This window comes from Symsagittifera roscoffensis, chromosome 4 (assembly GCF_963678635.1).
Source record: "Symsagittifera roscoffensis chromosome 4, txSymRosc1.1, whole genome shotgun sequence".
In the NCBI taxonomy this organism is placed as follows: Eukaryota; Metazoa; Xenacoelomorpha; order Acoela; family Convolutidae; genus Symsagittifera; species Symsagittifera roscoffensis.
Genome location: NC_087065.1, coordinates 59919286 through 59940573, shown reverse-complemented (window position 1 = coordinate 59940573; position 21288 = coordinate 59919286). Strand labels below are relative to the sequence as shown.

The 21288-nt window shown below is 35.7% G+C and overlaps 1 protein-coding gene across 1 annotated transcript in view; it reads right to left on the bottom strand.

Moving 5' to 3' along the window:
• The window catches only part of LOC134844964 (piezo-type mechanosensitive ion channel component 1-like), a 133655-nt gene that overhangs the window by 82428 nt on the left and 29939 nt on the right, over window positions 1-21288 (bottom strand). Inside the window, exons 4-13 of the mRNA XM_063861791.1 lie at window positions 18450-18492; window positions 18099-18282; window positions 17542-17798; window positions 17033-17189; window positions 15924-16013; window positions 15351-15695; window positions 14744-15010; window positions 4812-5108; window positions 4243-4474; window positions 1690-1755 (exon numbers count right to left, since the gene is read on the bottom strand). Of these exons, the coding sequence (XP_063717861.1) occupies window positions 1690-1755; window positions 4243-4474; window positions 4812-5108; window positions 14744-15010; window positions 15351-15695; window positions 15924-16013; window positions 17033-17189; window positions 17542-17798; window positions 18099-18282; window positions 18450-18492 (1938 nt within the window). The remainder of the gene's footprint in view (window positions 1-1689; window positions 1756-4242; window positions 4475-4811; window positions 5109-14743; window positions 15011-15350; window positions 15696-15923; window positions 16014-17032; window positions 17190-17541; window positions 17799-18098; window positions 18283-18449; window positions 18493-21288) is intronic.

The following is a 21288-nucleotide window of genomic DNA, read 5'->3' as shown; positions in this document are numbered from 1 at the left end:
AATTGGAACAAGTAGATACACTCTATGAAGAACGAAATTGTCCAAAAAGTCAAACCGATTAGGGGAAAAACTTATCTGGGAAAAATGAGTTATGGAAGGTAAACCCAGAAGTTACAAAACACTTTCCCTGTTCAAACTACAATTAGTTATTTCAATTTCAACTTCTAACCCACGGCTCAAAATTGCCCATGCAAATGAATGTGCGGAAAACCTTGATATCAGCAATTTTATCATGGTTATCTTGCCTTTCTCTAAAAAGAACATTTTCCGATTTGGTACGAGATTCTAAAGAAAAAAACTGGTTTCACAAGCATTTCACAAACAACCTGGATGCACAAAAACATTGGTTGTTTGGTTAACAATCCAGAACAGCGGAGAAAAAACTAACTCTAATTATATTCAAAAAAAAAAAAGAATTGCTACCTTGAGCAAGAAAAGAAGCAACATGATCCGAAAAATCTATTTGTGAAAAAGTTATGATGTATCAGGTCTCATTTGGCTTTTATGCGAGTACTGCAGTGCAACTATTAAAGTCGATAACTCTGTAAGTCTCCTTATTCGAGCGTTTCTAAATAGCAAAAACAAATACTTTTTTTCGCTATGATGATGTCTAGATAATTCCAATAGGCAGTTGTAAGTAAGCCAAAGAACTCACTAAAACAAAAAAAAGTTTTGCTTGATTTTTTAATTTTGTTTTCAACTGAAATTTGAAGAGAAAATTCCAAATTGCAAGAAATGTTTTATACTATTTACTCTTTTTAAACAAAACTAACCCAATTAGAAACAAGTTAAATTTCTCTAAGCTGCTCATTTCATTTTATATACTAGATTAGGCTAGATTACTAAGCAATTAACCAGTAAGATTGAACTTAAGGAGTTGAGATTCTCATTTGGGTACAAAAATTTTTTGTTGAAATTTAAGATTGCGATCGCCCATATCGGTCTGTATAAAAAACACACCACACCGATATATCCTATACATATACATATATCTCGTTACTTTTTTCGAAACTAGGAACAATATAACCTAAGGTTTTTTCTCGACGTTAGCAAACCCATTTTAATACAGCTTGAATTACTAGTGCAAGTTATTCAATGTGATAGATCACTTGAGGCCGCGCAAAATTTCTTTGAGATACATGAATTTATGTGCATAAAAAACACGCAAATCTTAAGTTCTTGCCCGCGGCATACCGGAACAGAAAAAAAACAGTTCGTGTAGTTATGGGCCAGAAAGATTAGTTTGCAATAGTTTTTGATCAATCTCAATTTAGAGAAAAATGCAAGCACCACTCTACAACTAGACCGCCAATTCAACTAAGTTACAATATAGCCAGCAGTGATAAATTCTTAGAGCATGTACGTCCAGGATTGAGTTGATAGTTCTAATCTCATTTTAAATCAAGTTTCTGGAAAGAAAAAAAACGCCATCAACATTTTCAGACAATTAACCATTTTTATATAGTTTGATGATAGTATGAATCATATTTTCGCAAATTAAAACTTATTTTTTTTCGCTTTTCAATGGTTTGCTGTTAAAATAGAACTCTTATTCGAAAATTGTTAACTCCTGGACGCGTATACTCTAAAAAATTGCATGTTGTAGTTTGCACGCCATAGAGAGTGCAGCAACAGGTGTTATGAATAGCAGTAGATCATGGCGGAGGGATGCGGATTAGTATGACTCACTCAGAACTATGGCACTTTGTATGGCTAATGCACCACCTGATGTCGGGCTGTGAGGAGCAGGAGAGGCTATAGAAACAACATCACAAGAGACAACTCAACTGAAAAGTAGAACTCAAATAGCCTCCTTCTACATTCTTTCAGAATTTTCTCGAATTTAAAAATTTAAAACATGCAGGGGCGGATCTAGAATTTTCTCGAGGGGGATGGGGCCGGATTTTAAAAAAAGTTTGAAAGATTTTTTCGACCTTTTTTTTAGGTCGGCCAAAATGATTTTCCGAGCTCTCCCAAAGAATTAAAAAGACCCTGTTTTTGTCAGATTTTCTGCGCCGCAGGGAAAAAACAGGCCAAAAAAAGCATTTTTAGGCACTTTTTGGAAAATATTAACCAAAAAATCACTCTTTTTCAGCGCGCACTCCACCCTCAAAATTAGTATATATTTGCGCCAGAGGCAATTTGGGAAAGTTTTTAGGGTCCGTCACCAAATATGGATATCTCAACAAAGTACAAAGGGGGACCCCTTGGGTCGGCAGGGGGTCGAACACCTGAGAAAGGGTGTCCGTCCCGCCCCCCCCCCTCCCCTAAATCCGCCCTCCGCCCCTGAAGGCACGTACATTTTTAATTTCTCTCCCCCCCTACTATAACTAATTTTTTTGATTTTTCTATGTTTTTGATGCATTTCGATCATTTTAATCATACCAATTTCAAAGTGATGGCTCACTTTCTGAAAGGGGTTTTCACTTAAAGGCGAATTTTATCATTTAATTCGAGCAAAAACGCATCTGCTAATGGTATGTCTAGCTTTTCTTCGAGAAAATAAGGAGCATTCAATTTTAAGGAAAACATCCGTTTTTAGTATGAATTAGTAATAGCAGAACACATAAGAAAAGAATAAGACTATTTAGGAGTTTCCAAGACAAAAATTCCATCCGAAAATTATTTAAAGACAATATTTCTGAAGCTTAGAAATCTGATGTTTTCAGTTCACATGTTTCAAGTCCCAACTGTAGAATCGAACATCGAGCCTCAGTCTTTGATTTGAGAAAGCCCTTCAAATTTGAGAACCTGGATAATGATGATTTCATTGATGCTCCGAGTTAATTAAAAGAAATAAAACACGAAACTTAAACACAGCCGAAGCTGAGCTGCTTCGCAACACTTGCAATACAAATATGAATGACTATGAAAATCGAACGGAAAAATTCAAAAAATCGTTTTTATCAATACAAATTGTAACAAAACCCAAAATATCCGGAACAAAATTGCCTGTACCATTAGAAACTCTAGAAAGAGCTTTGAGAACGCTATACAGAAGCCAAGTTTTCAAAAAGTGCTTTCAGTGGATCAAAGCAGACAGACAATAATCTAAATAAGCCAAAATTTTCTATTTGCAAGAAAAACAGGTCTCACCTGTAATCAAACTCCAGGGCTTTGTCGCCTCAATCACAGGGGTTACAACAATTTGGAATGAAGCTGAACTATTGAGCTACGGATACTATGCCGGCAAAAATAAACAGGCGGACGATAATCCGAAAAAGCACAAAAACTCTAGTTTGCAAAAAAAAACGGCCTGGCCGGATTCTAACCGCAAAATTTTGTCATTTCAAGCAGTTGCTTTACCTCTGCGCCAAATGATCCGGATCGTTGATTGGATTAGAATTTATAATTACCAAGCGGTACCAAAGTAAAAAAAAACCTGAGCAGAAAACCTTGTTGCCGAAAAATGTTAAGTCTCTTTTCCCCTCAGAGCACACACACGCGCAAAAAAAATTTTTTCCGGACAAAACTACGCATAAAAAGGCCACTAAGTCAATATTTACAAGGCACAAACTTATTACGCTGATAAAAAAGACGAAAGTAATGAAAAAAAGAGTAAAATTTTAACAAATTGAACTGATAAATTAAAACCAATGTGAAAAGCCATTTTCGATTCAGTCGGATTTTTAAAATGCCAAAAACAACTGCGGAGAAAATTGTTTACAGCTAAAATAAACGATTCTGAGATGTGGCACCTAAGCCGACAAAACAAGCAGACAAATAATAGGCCGAAATTTTTTTGAACCGGAACGTTTGAAAAAAATTGTTCCCGGTCAGATTCGACCCTTGGAAGTTTACCCTCTCAGGCGAATTCGTTACCACCAGGCTAAGTTTACAAGACATCCTACAAAGATTGAATTCATTATGACCCATCCTTACCATCAGGAGTTCCAATGAGTCCTGTGGACAAAGTTGTTTGCGGCGAAAAAAGTGTATTACTTGATTGCAATACCCTTGCTATCGCAAGGGTAATGAAAACATAAATTTTCAAAAGAATAATTACGCAGCGTTAGTTTGCATCTTCTAAAATGAACTGGATTGTAGAATGGGGCAATTTTTTTGGTTACTTGAGACAATAAAAGATTTCAGAGTTGAAATGTCAAAATAATGATTGAAGCTGATTTTGATACTCAAACTTGAAATCAGAACTGAAAGTTATTTTAAAAACTAAATCAATTAATTAATATTACAACTTACGAAAAAAATACCCGGTTACATAATGTAAATTTGATCTCTTACACGAAGATGGAAATGGGTTCTTTGTGAAGATGGAGGACAATGGCTGATGGTGGTGGTGGTACGGGATTGCATTAGTCACTCCCCCTGTCTCTATCCCTCCAGGCAGAGTGGGGGGACCGCTGAAGAAGAGGTTGGCAGCCGGCACCGAAGTCAGTCTTGAGATGGTCACTTTTTTCTCTCTTTTGCGCTTGAAGTGTCGGAATGTTCCCCAAAAGAAGAAGCAGTAGATCACCTAGTGCACATTTAATTAATAATAAAAGCAGGGGAAGAATTAGGGGGGGGGGGGGGGGGGGGGCGTGGAAGCCTTTTTGTCATTCAGTGATTCGACCCCCTGCCAACCCAAAATATCTAAAAAGTGTCAAACGCGTTTTTTGGCACTGTTTTTCGAACATTCGCCAGCGGCGCAGAAAATAATTGCCAAACTAAAATATTTAGGAGTGATTTGGGGTAGCTCAAAGAATCAATTTGGTCCGCCCCCTTTGAGAAAATCCTAGATCTGCCCCTGAAAAAAAAAATCTTCATTAGCGAGAGTTTATTCTGATTAATTATTCAGAAATTAATCAGCAAACCTGCAATGCAAGGTGTCTGACCGGATACTGATACTCCACCAGGCCCACCTGTCCAAGATCAAACCCCTCGTCATCTGAACCACTCCCCCCACTCCTCTGAGAAGAAGCACGAGGCATTTCGTCTGCAGTGAGATCGAGAGAGTAGATGTACTGGAGGATCAAGAGGCAGTTGCCGTAGACTACCAGGACTGAAGAGGTTGTAAGAGTGGCTTCTCTGGAATTGGGCCACATCCAGATACAAGATGCCCAGATTAGAAGCACAAAGGTCATCCAATTGTGATAGGTGATGCCCCATACCTGAAATCAGTTCAAATTGTCATTTGACAGGCAGGGTAAAGTGAGATGACACCACATTTGTCGAAGAGGCCGGTAGTTCATGGACTGAACTTGAAACAAGAGCATGAAAAGGACAGAAGATGAGTTAGGAAAACGAAAGCATTCAACAGACATAACATAATAAGGTTATCATCAATAAGGTTAACTGTCTAAGACCGAAAGCAGCTACCGCAAAACCAGAGATTTTTGACCTCCAAATAGAACGCCTTGTCATCACAATTTAGTTTGAGAATCGGGACCCTAGTTTCTTTGGTTGAAATCATGCGAATTTCTGCTCGAAAAATAAGTCGTAGTTTCTCGACAAAGACCTATCAACTCAACCTCTCCGGATTAAATCTTGCGTGATAGAGGATCAGAAGAGAACTGTATGTCGTCAAAATACCATTGGTTGGGTCCATCAGTGGACCCAAAGTACGTTTGTTACAGAAAAAAATTGATTGATTTTGCAAAAACATGTCTAGAACAAGCAAAAGTTTTCTCCAAGTTTGTAAACTGTAGAGTAAATTTTAACTTTTTTCTAGTTTAACGTTCTTTAATGAGCTTTTTATTACACTTGTTAGACCGGGGTTTTGGACACACTCAAGTTTAATAGCTTTTGGCTGGAAACGCACTTTACTTTATTAAGTTAATGTTTTGATCGAAAGAACTGATATGGTCGTCCTCAACGCTATGAAAATGCCATATAATCATGTTGGCTGGCAGAGTGTATGTATCCTAACTGAATGAGAGCAACAAATAGTTCTCATCTGCCAAGACTACTTTTTGCCGCTTTTTCGAAATTGTTGGCTAAGAACGCCGTCGTTGTGGTGTTTTATGTGGTGCTAAGACATTAGCCAATGCGGTTATAAAGCAATACCGGCAATTTTGTCTTGCTACGGAGAAATGATCGAGAAATGATAAACGCAAAAGTGTGCTTCGCAAACAAAAGAGAAAAGACAGCAAAAATCAGCTTTTAAAAAGCAAAAAAAGGTGATAAAAAAACGAAACCGTAATAATTATGGCAAAATATAATTTTGAGTGTAGTAGTGAATTTTTGAGACCCATTAATTTTACCGCAATTTATTTTAAAATGATTATTTGGGCGGTTGCAAACACTTTCGAAGCTTATGTGCCGCATTGTAGATAAAGACAAGTGAAGCCCTGAATGTTCCGACTGTATTTTAATTTCTATGGAGTAGTTTCAATTACTCTATTTTGTAAGTACAAAATGATACAAGACTGCTCGTATCAGGGCAAAGCCCTGAATGTTCCGACTGCCTTTTAAGGTATATGAAGCAGTAATAAAATTAAAAAAATTAAATGAAATAAAACAAAATGAAAAAAAAAAAATTCTTAAATTTGAAATTTTTTATTCAAATTCATCACCCCACACGCCATATAAATTACAAAAGGATAGAATTCGCTCCTTGTAACAAATCAATTATGGCAAATAAGCTTCTGTAAACCAATTTGGAACGATTTCTAAGAGGGATTAACTCTCCGCTTACGCGTTAATAGCGCCCCATAACATGACAAAAAATTATCTCAGGTAAAATATCTGATTAAATTTGAGCTTAAGACAACAATACCTTTCGAATGATGTAAAAATTTTTGTCAAAAATGGCTAGTTAAAAAGTCGAAATTTGTCTGAAGAAAAAAAAACCCACCCGAGCACAAATATTCCGTTACTTTCGTATCGAAGTCGGAACAATAATTCGCATATAGCAAAGTATTGAATAGACCAAATAAAATACCTCAATCATTTTGACATTATATCTAAGACAGATTAAATTTCAGCTTGCAAGTTACTAGCACGAAATTTATCGCGATTTAATTGTCCCAAATTGGCTGAATTGGCCGCCTTTAAACCCCCATAACATTACAAAAAATTATCTCAGGTAAAATATCTGATTAAATTTGAGCTTAAGACAACAATACCTTTCGAATGATGTAAAAATTTTTGTCAAAAAAGGCTAGTTAAAAAGTCGAAATTTGTCTGAAGAAAAAAAAACCCACCCGAGCACAAATATTCCGTTACTTTCGTATCGAAGTCGGAACAATAATTTGCATATAGCAAAGTATTGAATAGACCAAATAGAATACCTCAATCCATTTTGACATTATATCTAAGACAGATTAAATTTCAGCTCGCAAGTTACTAGCACGAAATTTATCGCGATTTAATTGTCCCAAATTGGCTGAATTGGCCGCCTTTAAACCCCCATAACATTACAAAAAATTATCTCAGGTAAAATATCTGATTAAATTTGAGCTCAAGACAACAATACCTTTCAAAAGATATAATGAAAACTGTCAAAAAATGTAAGCTTAGAAGAAATTATGTACAGAAAAGAAACCACCCGTACTACAAATAATCTGCCGCTTTTTCGAAAGTCGGAACAAAAGTGTGCAACAAAGGGCGAAGGACCGAATGGGCGAACAAATCATCGGCGAAGGACCGGAAAAAAACTGTTGAAAGTCAATGATTGAAACGAGTCAATTGCCGTTCAACTAAAAGATATTAATCGAAGCAAAATTTTACTATTTTTATAAGGAAGCCCTTCATATAAAATTTGTCCCAATTTGTCAGTGACAAAGTGAAAACTTGGCATTTTTCTGCGTTTTTTTTCGGCCAATTTTAATATTAAGTCTCTAGAAAGATTTACTCTCTTAGAGATTTTCACATTTTCTTTCCAAATTTGGAAATACTGATATTTGATTGATTGATTTTTTTTATTTTTGCCCATTCGGTTCTTCGCCTATGAGGGATTCCATCTGATACAATGAGCACTTGGATTGCTTATCTGAGTTGCATTTTGAACTAAGTCTCAGCGCTCATCATTCGGGCTTACGCGCTGAGCATCATAAACAAAAACATAAAATTGCGCATAGTTTTGTTCAGTATTTAGCAAAATATTGGCAACCCCTTAAACTTCATGAAAAAGTTCCCAGGTTAAGAAAAGTCCATTAAAACTTTTATTTCGGCAAAAACGGACTGACCGCTTAACACTACGCTCGCAAGCTCAATTGTGCAAAGACTCAATTTTAAATTAGGGCGCTTAGTTCAATTGAAGTCTGATTACCAACAATTCAGACAAATTTTAATCAATAAAGTAATTTTTATTTTAGGAATATCAAGCGTGACGATCGTAGGAGAACAGCAAGGGACGTAGACAAAGCTAGACATATAAACTTATTTCTAAGAGAGTTGTTAGATCAACCTCCCATGCATCAACGCTTCATCATAAATATAAGGATTTCAGCCCCCCCCCCCCCCCCCATAAATTAAGGTTAAATTAGTATTTTCCACTATTTTACAGCCAAATGAACCAGGATTTTTTCGAGGGGGTTGAAGAGGATGTTAAAAAAAATCGAAAATTTTGTTGATTTTTGCTTGGTCAATCAAATTGATTATCCGAGCTCCCCAGATCACTATAAAGACCCTATTTTGACCAAATTTTCTCCACTGGAGCCAAAATTAAAAAAAAAAAGAACAAAAAAGCTTTTTTATTCGCTTTTTGAAAAGTTTTGACCAAAAAATTGCGTTTTTTCTACGCTCTATTTTCATGGATGTCTTTAAAATGGATGCCTTAAATTAAAACCAAAGGGTTTCCGACCTTTTGGGTTGTCAGGGGCTCGAATCCCTGAGGGGAAGGAAAGAGCTTTCCAGATGCCCAGTCCAGAGCTTGTATATTGAAAGTTTTGTAGCTTTCCAGTTTTTTAACTGCAATTCTTAGCAGTAATTTCTCTAAAAACTCAACCGATACGTAGTCAAAATAAACAAAAATTATTTTGACTATGTTGACTTTGAATCTAATCAGATCAATGAAATTCAATTTGAAGTAGTGAATACAGCGTATTCAATCGAACAACCAATTTTAATACAACCCGTTTGATCGGAAACCGTAAAAGGAGGAGCTTTGAAACTGATCCATGTTATGCTATCCATGGAGATTAAAAATTTTTCTCAAGTTCGCCCCGTTAGCATGATTTTCTACATCGACATGAATAGTAAACCAGCATGACCTCTTCGATATGAGACAAAGGTTCTCCGAGTTTCTTTGTTTTCATAGTCAAGACTGTTTTAAAGTTTGAGTGAACAAAGTTGTTTTAATTTTTCAAGTTCAAACTGTTTGCCTACGGGGTAACACTTTTTATATTCTCTAGCAGTTACAGAAGTTTTCAGGTGATACGTTAAAGAATATCAACTGAGAACTTAAAATAAACACATCAACACTGCGCGTATCAGGGCGAAATCTTTGATGCTCTAACTGCACTTTCAAAATGTTTCAATGCTTTAATCGTTTCAATCATTACTAGCAAGCCCGCCTGCAACAATCGATTGGCTCGCAAAAAATTAGTTAGTGTTCTGATCAAGCTATCCAAGCAAAAAAAATTTTGAACAATTTCAGGTTAGGCCATATCGTAAATCGCTTTGAAAAATTTCAAGTTTCATAGAACGAATTTGTTCCCGAAAAGCTGAAGTTTTTCTAAACAAGCTGTTCAAGCTATGAAACTTTGATATATTTCAAAATGTTTCATAAAGCAAATGGGATGACTCAACTTAAGCTTTTCATATAAAGCTATTCAAGCAATGAAATATTTAAATATTTCACGTTGTTTCATAGAGCAAATCAATCAGCAAAAGTTAGGTTTTTCTAGGCAAACTTGGCAAAAAAATGAAATTTTTTATTGAAATTTTTCTTAGTAACCGAATCAGTACGCAAAAAGCTTAAGAGTTTTCGGTTCGCAAAAAAATCAATTTTTTTAAGCACGATTTTAAAGCTATGACATTTCGTATTAATGCAAGCTATTTTATAGACTGAATCGTTTTGCAAAAAGTGGAAGTTTTCGGAGCAAGTTTTTAAAGCCAAGAAACTTTGAATAATTTCATGTTTTTTTCATGGACTGAATCGTTTGCAAAAAAGTGGTTTTTCTGAGCAAGCTTTTAAAGCTATAAAATTTTGACATAACTCCAGATATTTATTGAAACAAATCAGTTCTTGAAAAACTTATTTAAGCAAGCTATTCGAAATTTTGAAGCTGTTCGAAACTTTGAAAAATGCGAAACAAAAAATCAGATTCCGAGTAAATTAATGGACTGACTCGGTTTGCGAAAAGTGTAAATTTTTCTAGGCAAGCTAATAAAGCTAATAACACTTGAATTCTTTCAAGTTATTTCGTAGACCGAATCGGTTTTTAAAAAGTTTAAGTTCTTCTAAGCACGCTTTCAAAGCTATGACATTTTGTATTGTTACAATTTATTTTATAGACTGAATCGTTTTGCATAAAACTTAAGTTTTTCTAAGCACGCTTTTCAAGCCATGAAACTTCGAAATAGTTCATGGTATTTGATAGACTGAAACGTTTGCGAAAAAGTTGTTTTTCTAAGCAAGTTTTTAAAGCTATGAAACATTGAAATTTTTCAAGCTGTTTGATAGATCGAATCGGTTCGCCAAAATTTCAAGTTTTCTAAGCAAGGTTCAAAGTAAAGAAACTTCAAACTATTTGAAGTTGTTTTGTAAATCGAATCGGTTCGCAAAAATTTAAGTTTTTCTAAGCAAGCTTTTTAGGCTATGTTTTTCATAGACTGAATCGTTCGCGAAGCGGTTATTTTTTTCTAATTCAGTTATGCTTTTCATCAAGCTATAAAACTTTAAATAATTTCAAGTTATTTCATAGACTGAATTGGTTTGCGAAAGTTTTTAATTTTTGTGAGCAAGCTGCAAAAGCTATGAAACGTTGTAATTATTTCAAGTTATTTCATAGACTAAATCGGTTCGCAAAAAGTTTCAGTTTTTCTAAGCATGTTTTTGAAGCTATGAAACGTTGAAACATTTCCATTTATTTCATAGACCGAAGAGGTTTGCAAAAAGTTTCTCTCTTAGCATAGAAGTTGCTGTTTTTAAGTGATTCGTTTCAGACTGAAATGAATCTGTAAATGCGAACAGGGAATTGGACAAAATTCCCTGTTCGCAATTGGACAAAAATAGGGCAGGTACTGGCTAGCCTGAAAGTTGAATCGAGTTCATCTCGCTCTGAGTGATGCTCTGAGTGATTCTTTAAGCACTGATCTAAGCCTTTTTAAATGTTGCGCTCGATAGCACCGTAAACATTAGGCCTTAGGCTGAAAACGTGTCATTTTTTTAATATATAAGGTTTTTGAAATTGAAACTTCAAAAATCTCCCATGAAATTTTTAAATTCTCGAATGGTTTTCGATTTTTAATGACTCAATTTGAGTTTAGGTAAGATATAAACATTTAATTTAACAACTTTGATATGATTTGCATATTAAAATAGCAGCATAAATAGTGTATCTTGAATGCTTTTAGCCATAACGGCTTTGCACCAACAAAAGTTTTCCCGTTCTACCATATGACCTTTAAGCTAAAACAGGAAATCAAATAAGAAATTGTGTTGAATTAAAATGTCTCGTCTCAGACAATTCTGAACAATGACGCTAGTCGACCAAAGGTCGATGCTCAACTTGAAACAGACTGGGACTGGTGTCTAATCAATACCGAAGATCAGTTAAATACTTAGTAATAAAACACATCACATCACTTTCCTCGAAAGTCGGAACAAAACCTTATTTAGGTAATAAATACTCATTTAGTTATAAAAATGAATTATATTAACCAGTGTTCATTTAGAAGTAGCGAAAATAAGTAGTAAATCACAACAAAAAAGAGCTCCTAAAAATGGAGCAGTCAATGCTGCTTGATTTCTAGAGCAACGGGTGAAAGCTCCAGCAACAGTGGTTCAATGGATAAAAAAGATGGATTGTTTTAAGATGTGAGTCCTTAGAATCATGATAGTTTAAAAAGATTTTTGATTTTCTTTCCGGGCTTTTTTAATACTAGTCCTTCAACTCAGCGATTATGCAGCTCATGCTATCTGAAAAGAAAAAAAAGATAGAAAACAACAGAACTGCTCGTTTTAGGGCGAAGCATCGAATGTTCCGACTGCCTTTTGAAGGTCTATGGAGTACTCTATTTATTTTGAAGTTACTTGGCATGAATTTGGGAGTACTCTTCACTGCTCGAAGTTATTTACGATGAATTAATTTTTACCGGTAATTATAGGTAATTTAAGGTTATTACAACATGAGTGAAACCTTTAGGCGCAAATGGGAACAAGACTGCCTGTATCAAGGCAAAGCCCTGAGTGTTCCGACTGTTCTTCAACTGGTCTTGTTTAAGTGTTAAAAGATTTTCTCGGGCGCGAAGGACAGACTGCGCGAAATAAATTCAAAAGAAAAAAGCAATAACATCAGTTGTTTTTGCCAATCAGTTTTCAAGCGTTAACAAACATTTGATTCGTGCATTGAATGACTAAGACCAATAAATTTCCCTCAATTCAATTTCGAAACGATCTAATGGTGAGTCAAATAACCCGCGTTACACTTCAAGCATCAATGTGTAGAACGAGCACTTTGATTGAGTTCGTGTCAAGTTATTAGAGCACTGTGCGCAACCGGCGGTATTCTCGCAGAGCCTTGGAGCAATCCTCCGTGCTAGCGAATAATTTTTTGGACACAGAGGCGAAGCGGGGCTTCGATTCACTTGCGCTACCACAAAAAAGCAATGCAAGCTAGCAGACAGGAAAGCAAAAGAGACCCATTAAGTCCAACGAAATCGGAAACATTTCGAAAAAACCACAACTGAAAAACTTCAAAATGTTGTCTGGAAGGATGTTCTATTTCCGAAAAACACGTCCAGAAACACATTTGACGGCGTTCAAGGAAAAATCAAAAACGATTATCGAGCGAAAATAAAATTGTTGTCACAAAAATCTTTCAAGTAAAAAATCTATTCTGATTTTGTGCGATCCGGAGGAAAACACACAATTTATGGTTCTCTGGAAACACATTCGACGGCGTTTAATGAAATTTCAAAAATAATTGTCGAGCAATGAAGCGAAAATAAAGTTGTTGTCAAAAAAAACTTTGAATTATAAATTCTATTAAGCGATTTTTAAAGTTTTGTGCAATCCGGAAGAAAGCATAAAAAATTATGTTTTTTTTTCAAAACGACTCAAAATTAGGTTAGTAAGCCGATAAATTATTAGCCGATATCATAAAGGCCATATATTTTTTTAAACAAAAAAAAACAGAAAAACGATATACGAAGCCAAGGTTAGTAGAATTAACAACTGCAGAAATAAATGAAAACAAAAAAAAAACAACTACAATGAAAGGTACATACAGCAAAAAAAATCTTAATGTTGCATCTAAGCCGACAAAACAAAATAAGACTAAAAATAACACAATAATAATATAACATTATGAGCCAAGATACCAAGCGATTCAAGCGATACTGTTAAGCAAGTTTTTAACCCGACAAAAAAATCTATGTTCCAATTTGATAACGCATGCTAATCGCAATCGTTAAATTGGTCTGAATAAAAAAACACCACGAGCATATTTACTCTTTACTTTCTTCGAAAGCCGGAATAACAAACTCAACTTCAAAAAACATGTTTTGAGCTCGAGCAATTGAATCCAAATTCCACGAAAACGCTTTGTGTTGATCACCGACCAGAATCAGAAGAAATTAATTATCCTGAGCCTGGGTTTTTACTGTGCTAATACAAACTGCTAAGCCGCTAATCGCTTTAATATAAATCACTTAACGACTTCTCGGGTAATTGACAAATTTTTGAAATTCATATTATTTCAAATGTGCGAGAGGAGTAGCTTCTGAGGGAATAGTAGACGATATTGACAATTTTTGAAATCTAATTTAACAAAAAAAAACAGAAAAAAATTAATTTTGGGAAGTCAGGGGCGGATATATAGGGGGGTGGGGGGTGGACGCCAAAATATACTAATTTTGAGCGTGGAGCACGCGCCGAAAAAACGCAATTTGTTGGTCAAAATTTTCGAAAAAAGCCTAAAGTTGCCTCCATTGGCATGTTTCCCCCCCTCGAGAAAATCCTAGATCCGCCATTGTGTGGAGTCATACTTATCAAGTACTTGAGTGTTACCAAGATTTCCATCGAAAGTGCAATGGGCTCTTTTCCTGTATACCCACTTGCGAATTCTTACAAGTAAAGTTTTTTTTGCGTCACCCTATTGTTATGACATGCGGACTCACTAAGCCATGATAAACCTATTTTTTGTTTTTCATACCTAGCCTTGTAAAAACATTAATTAAACCATAAAACTGATGATCATTCCAGGTGGGGGGGGGGGATAGAGCCGTGTCATGGTCTGATCCTCAAACGTTGATTGAAATACACTTCCGCTGATTGAATTGCTAAGCCTTGGCTATCGCGCCCGCTAACCCTGTACAAGCCGCCACAAGAATGTCGAAACACCACAAATAATAGATTATTTCGAAGAGGAGGACTACTAGGGATACTTAACATAGATTTTTAAAGAAAAAATCTGATTTTTCGATCAGGTTACTAAGTGGGCTTTAGCATGATGCTACTCGAATGTTTACAACCGGGACTCAATTTTGCGCGAGAAATCATCCAAATTAAAAAGCGTTCTTCCTTTTTAGTTGAATTATCAGTTTTTCTAAAAGTGTTATGAAAAATTATTAAAAAAGATGCAATAAAAATGAATACGTTATGTATAAAGTTATGGTCATAAAGTTGATTACTGACCATCATAATCATGGGTGCGCACGTGCAGCTCCTTTTTACCAGAAACTGAAACATTTTCAACACCAGATTGTACAGGCCCGCCCTCTGCAGCCACACATTCTTGCCCCTTCCCCTCCCCCTCCCCATCACTTCTCCGTCGTGTTCATTTTGTCTCCGCACACGCCCCCCTTGTTCGGCCGAGGGGGTGCCTGGTGCATTGAAGGGAGACAGACCCGAAGACTTTTTGATTAAGTGTAACGATAGAGCACCCAACGCGTGAGATGAAGGCTGAAACAAGAGGGTCTCAACTAGTATTTAAATAAACTAATAAAATAATAAATAATTTGATAAAAGTTAATCTACCAACTAAACATTGCAACCACAACCTGTTTTCAAAAAACCGGCTTTATTAAAAAAGCGCTTCCATATGTTTCCATTTACTGCAATTCTTAATGGCGTCACAATACAGAAATATGCTTAGCAAATAATAAAAATTTCAGCAAAAGAAGGTCTTTCTAGTGTTTATGGAGAGCTCGGAAAGTCAATTCGGTCAAGTTGAACAAAAGAGGTCTAGATTTTCAAAAAAACGGGAAAAAACATTGGTATAGAACATCAGATGCGATTATACCTTGCGACTTAAGTTGGGGTACAGAATCGTTCCTGATTTGGAAAGATTGGCAGTTGATGATCCCATTTCTGTTGCCCTATCTCCTCTAACTGGAGACCCCGGTACCTCCGTGGGGTCCGTTTTCACCGACGTCAGCGGAATGTCAATTGAGTGCGGTAAGATATTGTTTGGAAATGTACTCGAATCGTGGATATGGGGAACCGAGTCAGATATAGTCGCCACGTTGTTGGCGCTCACGCCGACAGAATGATTCAAGGTCAAAGACATCTTTAAAGCGTCATCATCGGAATCGACGGCAGAAACGGCTGTGAAATTATTTGCTCCGGATCTACCGGGTCGCGCTCTCTAAATTTGTCCAAAACGGATTAAAGTTATCAAATAATACCGGACAAATAAAAAAAAGAGCACTTGTCAACTGTCTAAATGAAAGCTGGTTCAGTTTAGTTTCGTTTCAAATCAAGCGAAAATCAATTTGATATCTTTTTAAACGAATATAGCGTATATTAGTGCACTATGTAATTGAAAACAGACAGAAACACAGCCAGCAAGTGTTCCTCAACGGTTTTAACTTACCACAACGTTCGACCGAAGTCTGGCAGTTTTCTCTAATTCTTCAGCAGCCAATTTTTCAATTTGAGCCATCATTCTCTCCTGTAGTTTAGACTAAAACAAAAAACAACAAGTATAGCCGGTGCTGTGCAATTTCCGACCATATTCTTGAAAAAAAAGCACATTGGAAAGTTTTTATCGAAAATTACTGGAAAAACAAAAAAATATATATTAAAAAAATCAATAAAAATTTAAAGATTCTTAAATATTTTCTTTTTTTTTTGCAGTTTTTAGGTTGTTTGAAGTGTTTTTATTCCGAAAATGACACTAAAACTTTTCAATAACTAATTTCACTTGCTCGAAATTGAACCAAAGCTCAAAAATTTAAAACCAGTTTTCTAAACACTGGGAAAAAGTTTTGATGTCGATCGAATCACGACTGCTGAAAGGGCTTTGTTATGATATATCACACAACCGATTCCGATGATTATTTGTGGTACCTGATTTTCAATTGCATGAACTTTAAAAAAAACCATTTCTTTCTTTGTTTTCAAATTTGTTTGCTGTGGTGAGAATCTGAAGAAAAAAGAGTTGAAAAATAAAAACATTTTAAAAGTTCAAACAAGTTTTTTATGATTTTTTGTAGATTTGATTTTTTTTTTGAAAAAATAAAATTTCTGAAGAAAGCGCAAAAACAAATTTCGAAAACTAATTTTACTGGAGTAAACTAAATTTTTACAGCCTAATTTAAGATTCAGACTACTATATGCCTATTATAAGACCTACTCGCTCGAAATTGGACAAAAATGCAAAAAATTCAAACGACAAAAGTCTGTTGTTTTGTCGAGAAAAAATTTTAAAACCAGCCCGAAGACAAATTTCCTCCCCGCTTTCAGTGGTCGGAACAACCAGACATATGTCGGTGTAAAAATCGAATGTTTTGCAGCCGTTTACCTTCGCAAAAGTTACAATCACTCTTTTAGCAAAAAAATAATCCAGATTTCGTTTGTTTCTAAAATTTTCGTGATCTATGTCTTAGATTTAGTATGTGATTAAATTAATTTCGAAGTTCGATATAATACATGCTAAATTACTAGTATTAATTTAATATTTCAAATGAGTGCACTACTGACCCTGAAGAACCAGTATCGAGACCTGACTGCGAGGACAGAATAGCAGAAGTAGAGACACAGTGGGTTTGCTATATGGGTCCAGTCTACTCTGTCGTACAGAGCCAGAGAGTAGGGTCTTCTGCAGTCAGTCCGCACCACGGCCGCCAAGCCGAACAGTCTAAAAGCAGACAAAGTTTTTGTTAAAGTGTTTGGTTAAAATTTACAAAAATGTTTGCAAATTCTCATATCTTTCTCGTTCTGCATGTATCACAAACTACTATCACCCGTGACCTTTTTGTGCATTTTTTTGCTCCAAGAGAATACTTTTATCCGGCTCGTGTTTATCGAATTGTTTTTCTTTTAGTAATTGCTGCATAAATGCTAGACTTCTGTCAATTATGCATCCGAAGTTCAAGTAAAGAACCAATTAACATTCTGTTTGAATTCTAAAGTGGAGGCGACCGCAAAAAACACCAGCGTTTGCCCTTGTCAAAATTTTATGCAGTTAATTGATCAATAACTGTTCAAACCTTGAAAAGAGTTCAGCTGGATTAGCGAAGTGTTCTAGGAATTGCATCTGAAACGTGTAGAGCAAGACTATGTGACAGCCACACACAGCCAGCAAGAGAAGAGTGACGTAGGCGAACCAGGACCCCACTTCCTGTTTTGCAGACCACCAAGTGGTGAAGAAGACGAAAAGGAGGAAGTAGAGTCCCGAGGGGAGGGAGGGGTAGCAAATTCCAGCCACACATAGAGACAGGTTGATGGAAAAGTAGTGGAACGTGTCCTGCAGCAACACAATAACATTTGAAATTTTTTTTTTGATTAATAAACTTTCTGTCCTATGCTATAGTTCGTTGAGCTTCGTGAAAAGGCTGGAACAAAAAGTATTTGCCAATCGTTAGAGGTTCAACTGGCCCATAGTTGTGGCAAACGTGTGCGAGACTCGACGAGAGAACTCAGGATTCTTAACAACGCAATTAAAATTTAAAGATACTTGAACATCACCACCCCCACTAGCTTCAAACATCGGGTATAGCTTTAAAAACGAAACTATCATTGAGAATGATAACAGTAGAAGCCCTACCTGGAAAGACTGACTGACTGTGTGTGGAATGGGGTGTGGGTTTGGGAGGTGGCTGTTGTTTCTCCTCTTCGGCATCTGGTACCTCTTGCAGAAACTCAGACTGGATATGGACGCCACTAAGGTCAGCACATCTGGCACAATCAGTCTGATGGCATCGGCTAAAGTGGATCTGCTCTCGTGCAATCTGAAATTAAAACATTTTGAATGATAGTAGGTTTTCATTAAGAACTTTTACTTTTACATTTAAAAAATGAATTCTTTCAAGCTAATTAAAGCTAAAACTTCAAACTATATTGTTTAGATACTGTTCAACTCGAATTCGAAGTTGAACTGATCACCTTGAAAACTTACAGTGTTAGACCAAAGTGTCGAAGCAATGTCTCCTTTCCAGAACCTGAAACAAGATCAGGTATTAACCCAGACACAATTGACAAAATGAGGAGATTGAAGGTCTTCTCAGAATTAATTGCGAACACTTATGTGATTATTATTCATCCAACAACATCGAAGTTTTTCATTCCGATCACGAAATGGAAAGCAACTAAGGCTTCATGTTTTTTTTTCTGCGTAAAATCAGGTACCACAAATAGGTCAGTGGGTGTTAAGAGATTTATAATATTACAGCCATTTCAAGCCTTGGTTCGTTTGATATTTGAAACCTTCGAAAACACATATATATAACTTGCCGGAGCAATTTTTCTTGATACTGAGAATGTTTTCGAAGGTTTCAAATATCAACCGAACCAAGGCTTGAAATGGCTGTAATATTACAAATATTATAACAAGGATAGCTGGGTAATGTAAAAGTAGCAGAATTTTCCGTTTTTTTCAAAATAGTGTCGTATTTTCTTTCGGCGTGGTGTGATAAAAAAAAACTGAACGAAGAGTTATCGATTAGGCATATTCGACTGTCATAGTAAAAAAAAGTAAGACAATAACTGGTGAATAATAACTAGAACAAAAAAATCAGAAAACAAATTTTTAAATTTTTTTAGAATATATTTCTTGTATTTTTCAAATTTTTCATACCAAGGAGGCACGAAAATACTCAAAAAACTAACTTTATTCAGAAAACTAAGTATTTACATTTTAAATTAGGCTATTGTGAGCTTCTAAGCCAATAAAATAAGCTGTTGTAAGCCTGTTCCCTCGCTTTATTCGCTCGAATTAAGACAAAAAACCAAAAATTTCAAAACGGTTTTTCTCAAAACTGGGAAAATGCATTTGAAATTTTTAGATCTCGTTCGAATCACGACTGTGAGGGCTTTAATATGCTATATCATTCCACTCTTTAAAGAAGAAAAAAAATTTAAAATACTCCCTAATACAAAAAGTGGTCAGAACAAAAAATGGCTACAATCAATACTTTTTAGCTCACATGTTCAACCTGACAGGAAACCTGAAATACACTTATACTGTTAGTAGGTTGTCAATATTCCGGAGCAACACTGGAAAGTTCGGAGGAAGAAAGCTATAAAATTGAGCCAAATATTTTGTTTACAATTCAGGGACAATACTCAGGTTGAAAACCCTACTAGCGGCTATAAAACGCACTAAGAATATGTTACAGAGAATCCAGTTACATATGAGATCAAAGCCCCTCCAAATGCATTTCGATGGACTTATAAAATGAGCAACTGTCAGCGTTGACTTCAAAAAACTGTGTTTTTGAATTCGCCGAAACTGCTAAAAACCAAGTCTATATATATTTTCAGCCCATACATTCCTTTTAACAGGAAACATGCTCCAACTTATGTAACAGTGGATGCAACGGTGTCATATACACCAGCCGAAGTATAAACGAGCTATCATTTTAACCAGCCGATAAAATGTAATTGTTTTATATTAGTCACGTAATAATTATGTAACAGTTAAGATATTCATGCCAACTTCAATCATATGATGTAACTTTTTGACGGGTTTGTTCACAATCGGAGGAAACTTCCGTGACATTTGCACACTAGATGGTAGATCAACTTCTGAATTAGTTTTTGGCTCAATTTTAAAAAAGTAGATCTAAAAGTTAGCAAAAAAAACATTTGGAGCAGTTTCAAATCATATCCTCTTGAACTACCATGACGACTCATCAATTAAACCAAGTGTTATTGTTCCGACTTTTGATACGAAAGTAACGGAATATTCGTGCTCGGGGTGGGCTTTTTTTTCTTCAGACAAATATCGACTTTTTAACTAGCCACTTTTGACAGAATTTTTTTATATCATTCAAAAGGTATTGTTGCCCTGAGCTTAAATTTGAAAAGATATTTCACCTGTGATCCATTTTTGTAAAGTTATGGGGGTTTAAAGATTAGCATTTTGGCCAATTTGGGACAATTAACGCGCGATATATTTCGCGCTATTAACGCGTAAGCATAGATTTAATCCGTCTTAGAAATCGTTCCAAATTGGTTGAAAGAAGCTTATTGATCTGTTACTAGAAGCTAAATTTATCACTTTGTACTTTATATGGCGTGTGCCCAAACTTTTTTTTTCAATTTTTTTTCTTTTTTTATATTTAATTTTTTCATCTTATTTCTGCTTCATAGACCTTAAAAGGCAGTCGGAACATTCAGGGTTTCGCCCTGATACGAGCAGTCTTGTTCGCATTTTAAACCACTGCATTATTCAACACGCGACTCACTATGTTTGGTTCCATATTGTCTCCGATTTGCATGTGCCTCGCTTACGGATTTACGGCTTAATCAGATTTACTACATTTTCAGACCAGAATATCATTTTGGTTACGGATTCATAAAAAGAATAAATCAAAGCAGACCCAGCTCATTATGATGCCAAGCTCGGTTTTATAGCAGAGCACAAAAGTGGGCTCGCTCGGCTCCTAAATGTACAAATACATGGTTTCTTTTTTTAAAATACATTTAATTGCAGGCTCGTAATTGCAGCAGAATTCCACAAAAAATCATTTGGACTCCAGATCGCTGCCAAATGAATCGAGTGTGGAGTCAAAATGCTGTGCTTTTTTTGGTTTCATTTGCTTTCAATTTTGTAGAACTACGCGGTTTACAATTTTAAAGTTTGCTGATTTGACTTAGATGATATAACTTTTTTTTAGATGAGCATAACTTTTATTGTCGAAGAAAGCGAGGAATATAAATGCCTGTGTTGGTTGTTGTTTTTTAATTCAGACCAATATAAATGTCTGTGGCGTTTTTTTTTTAATTTAGACCAA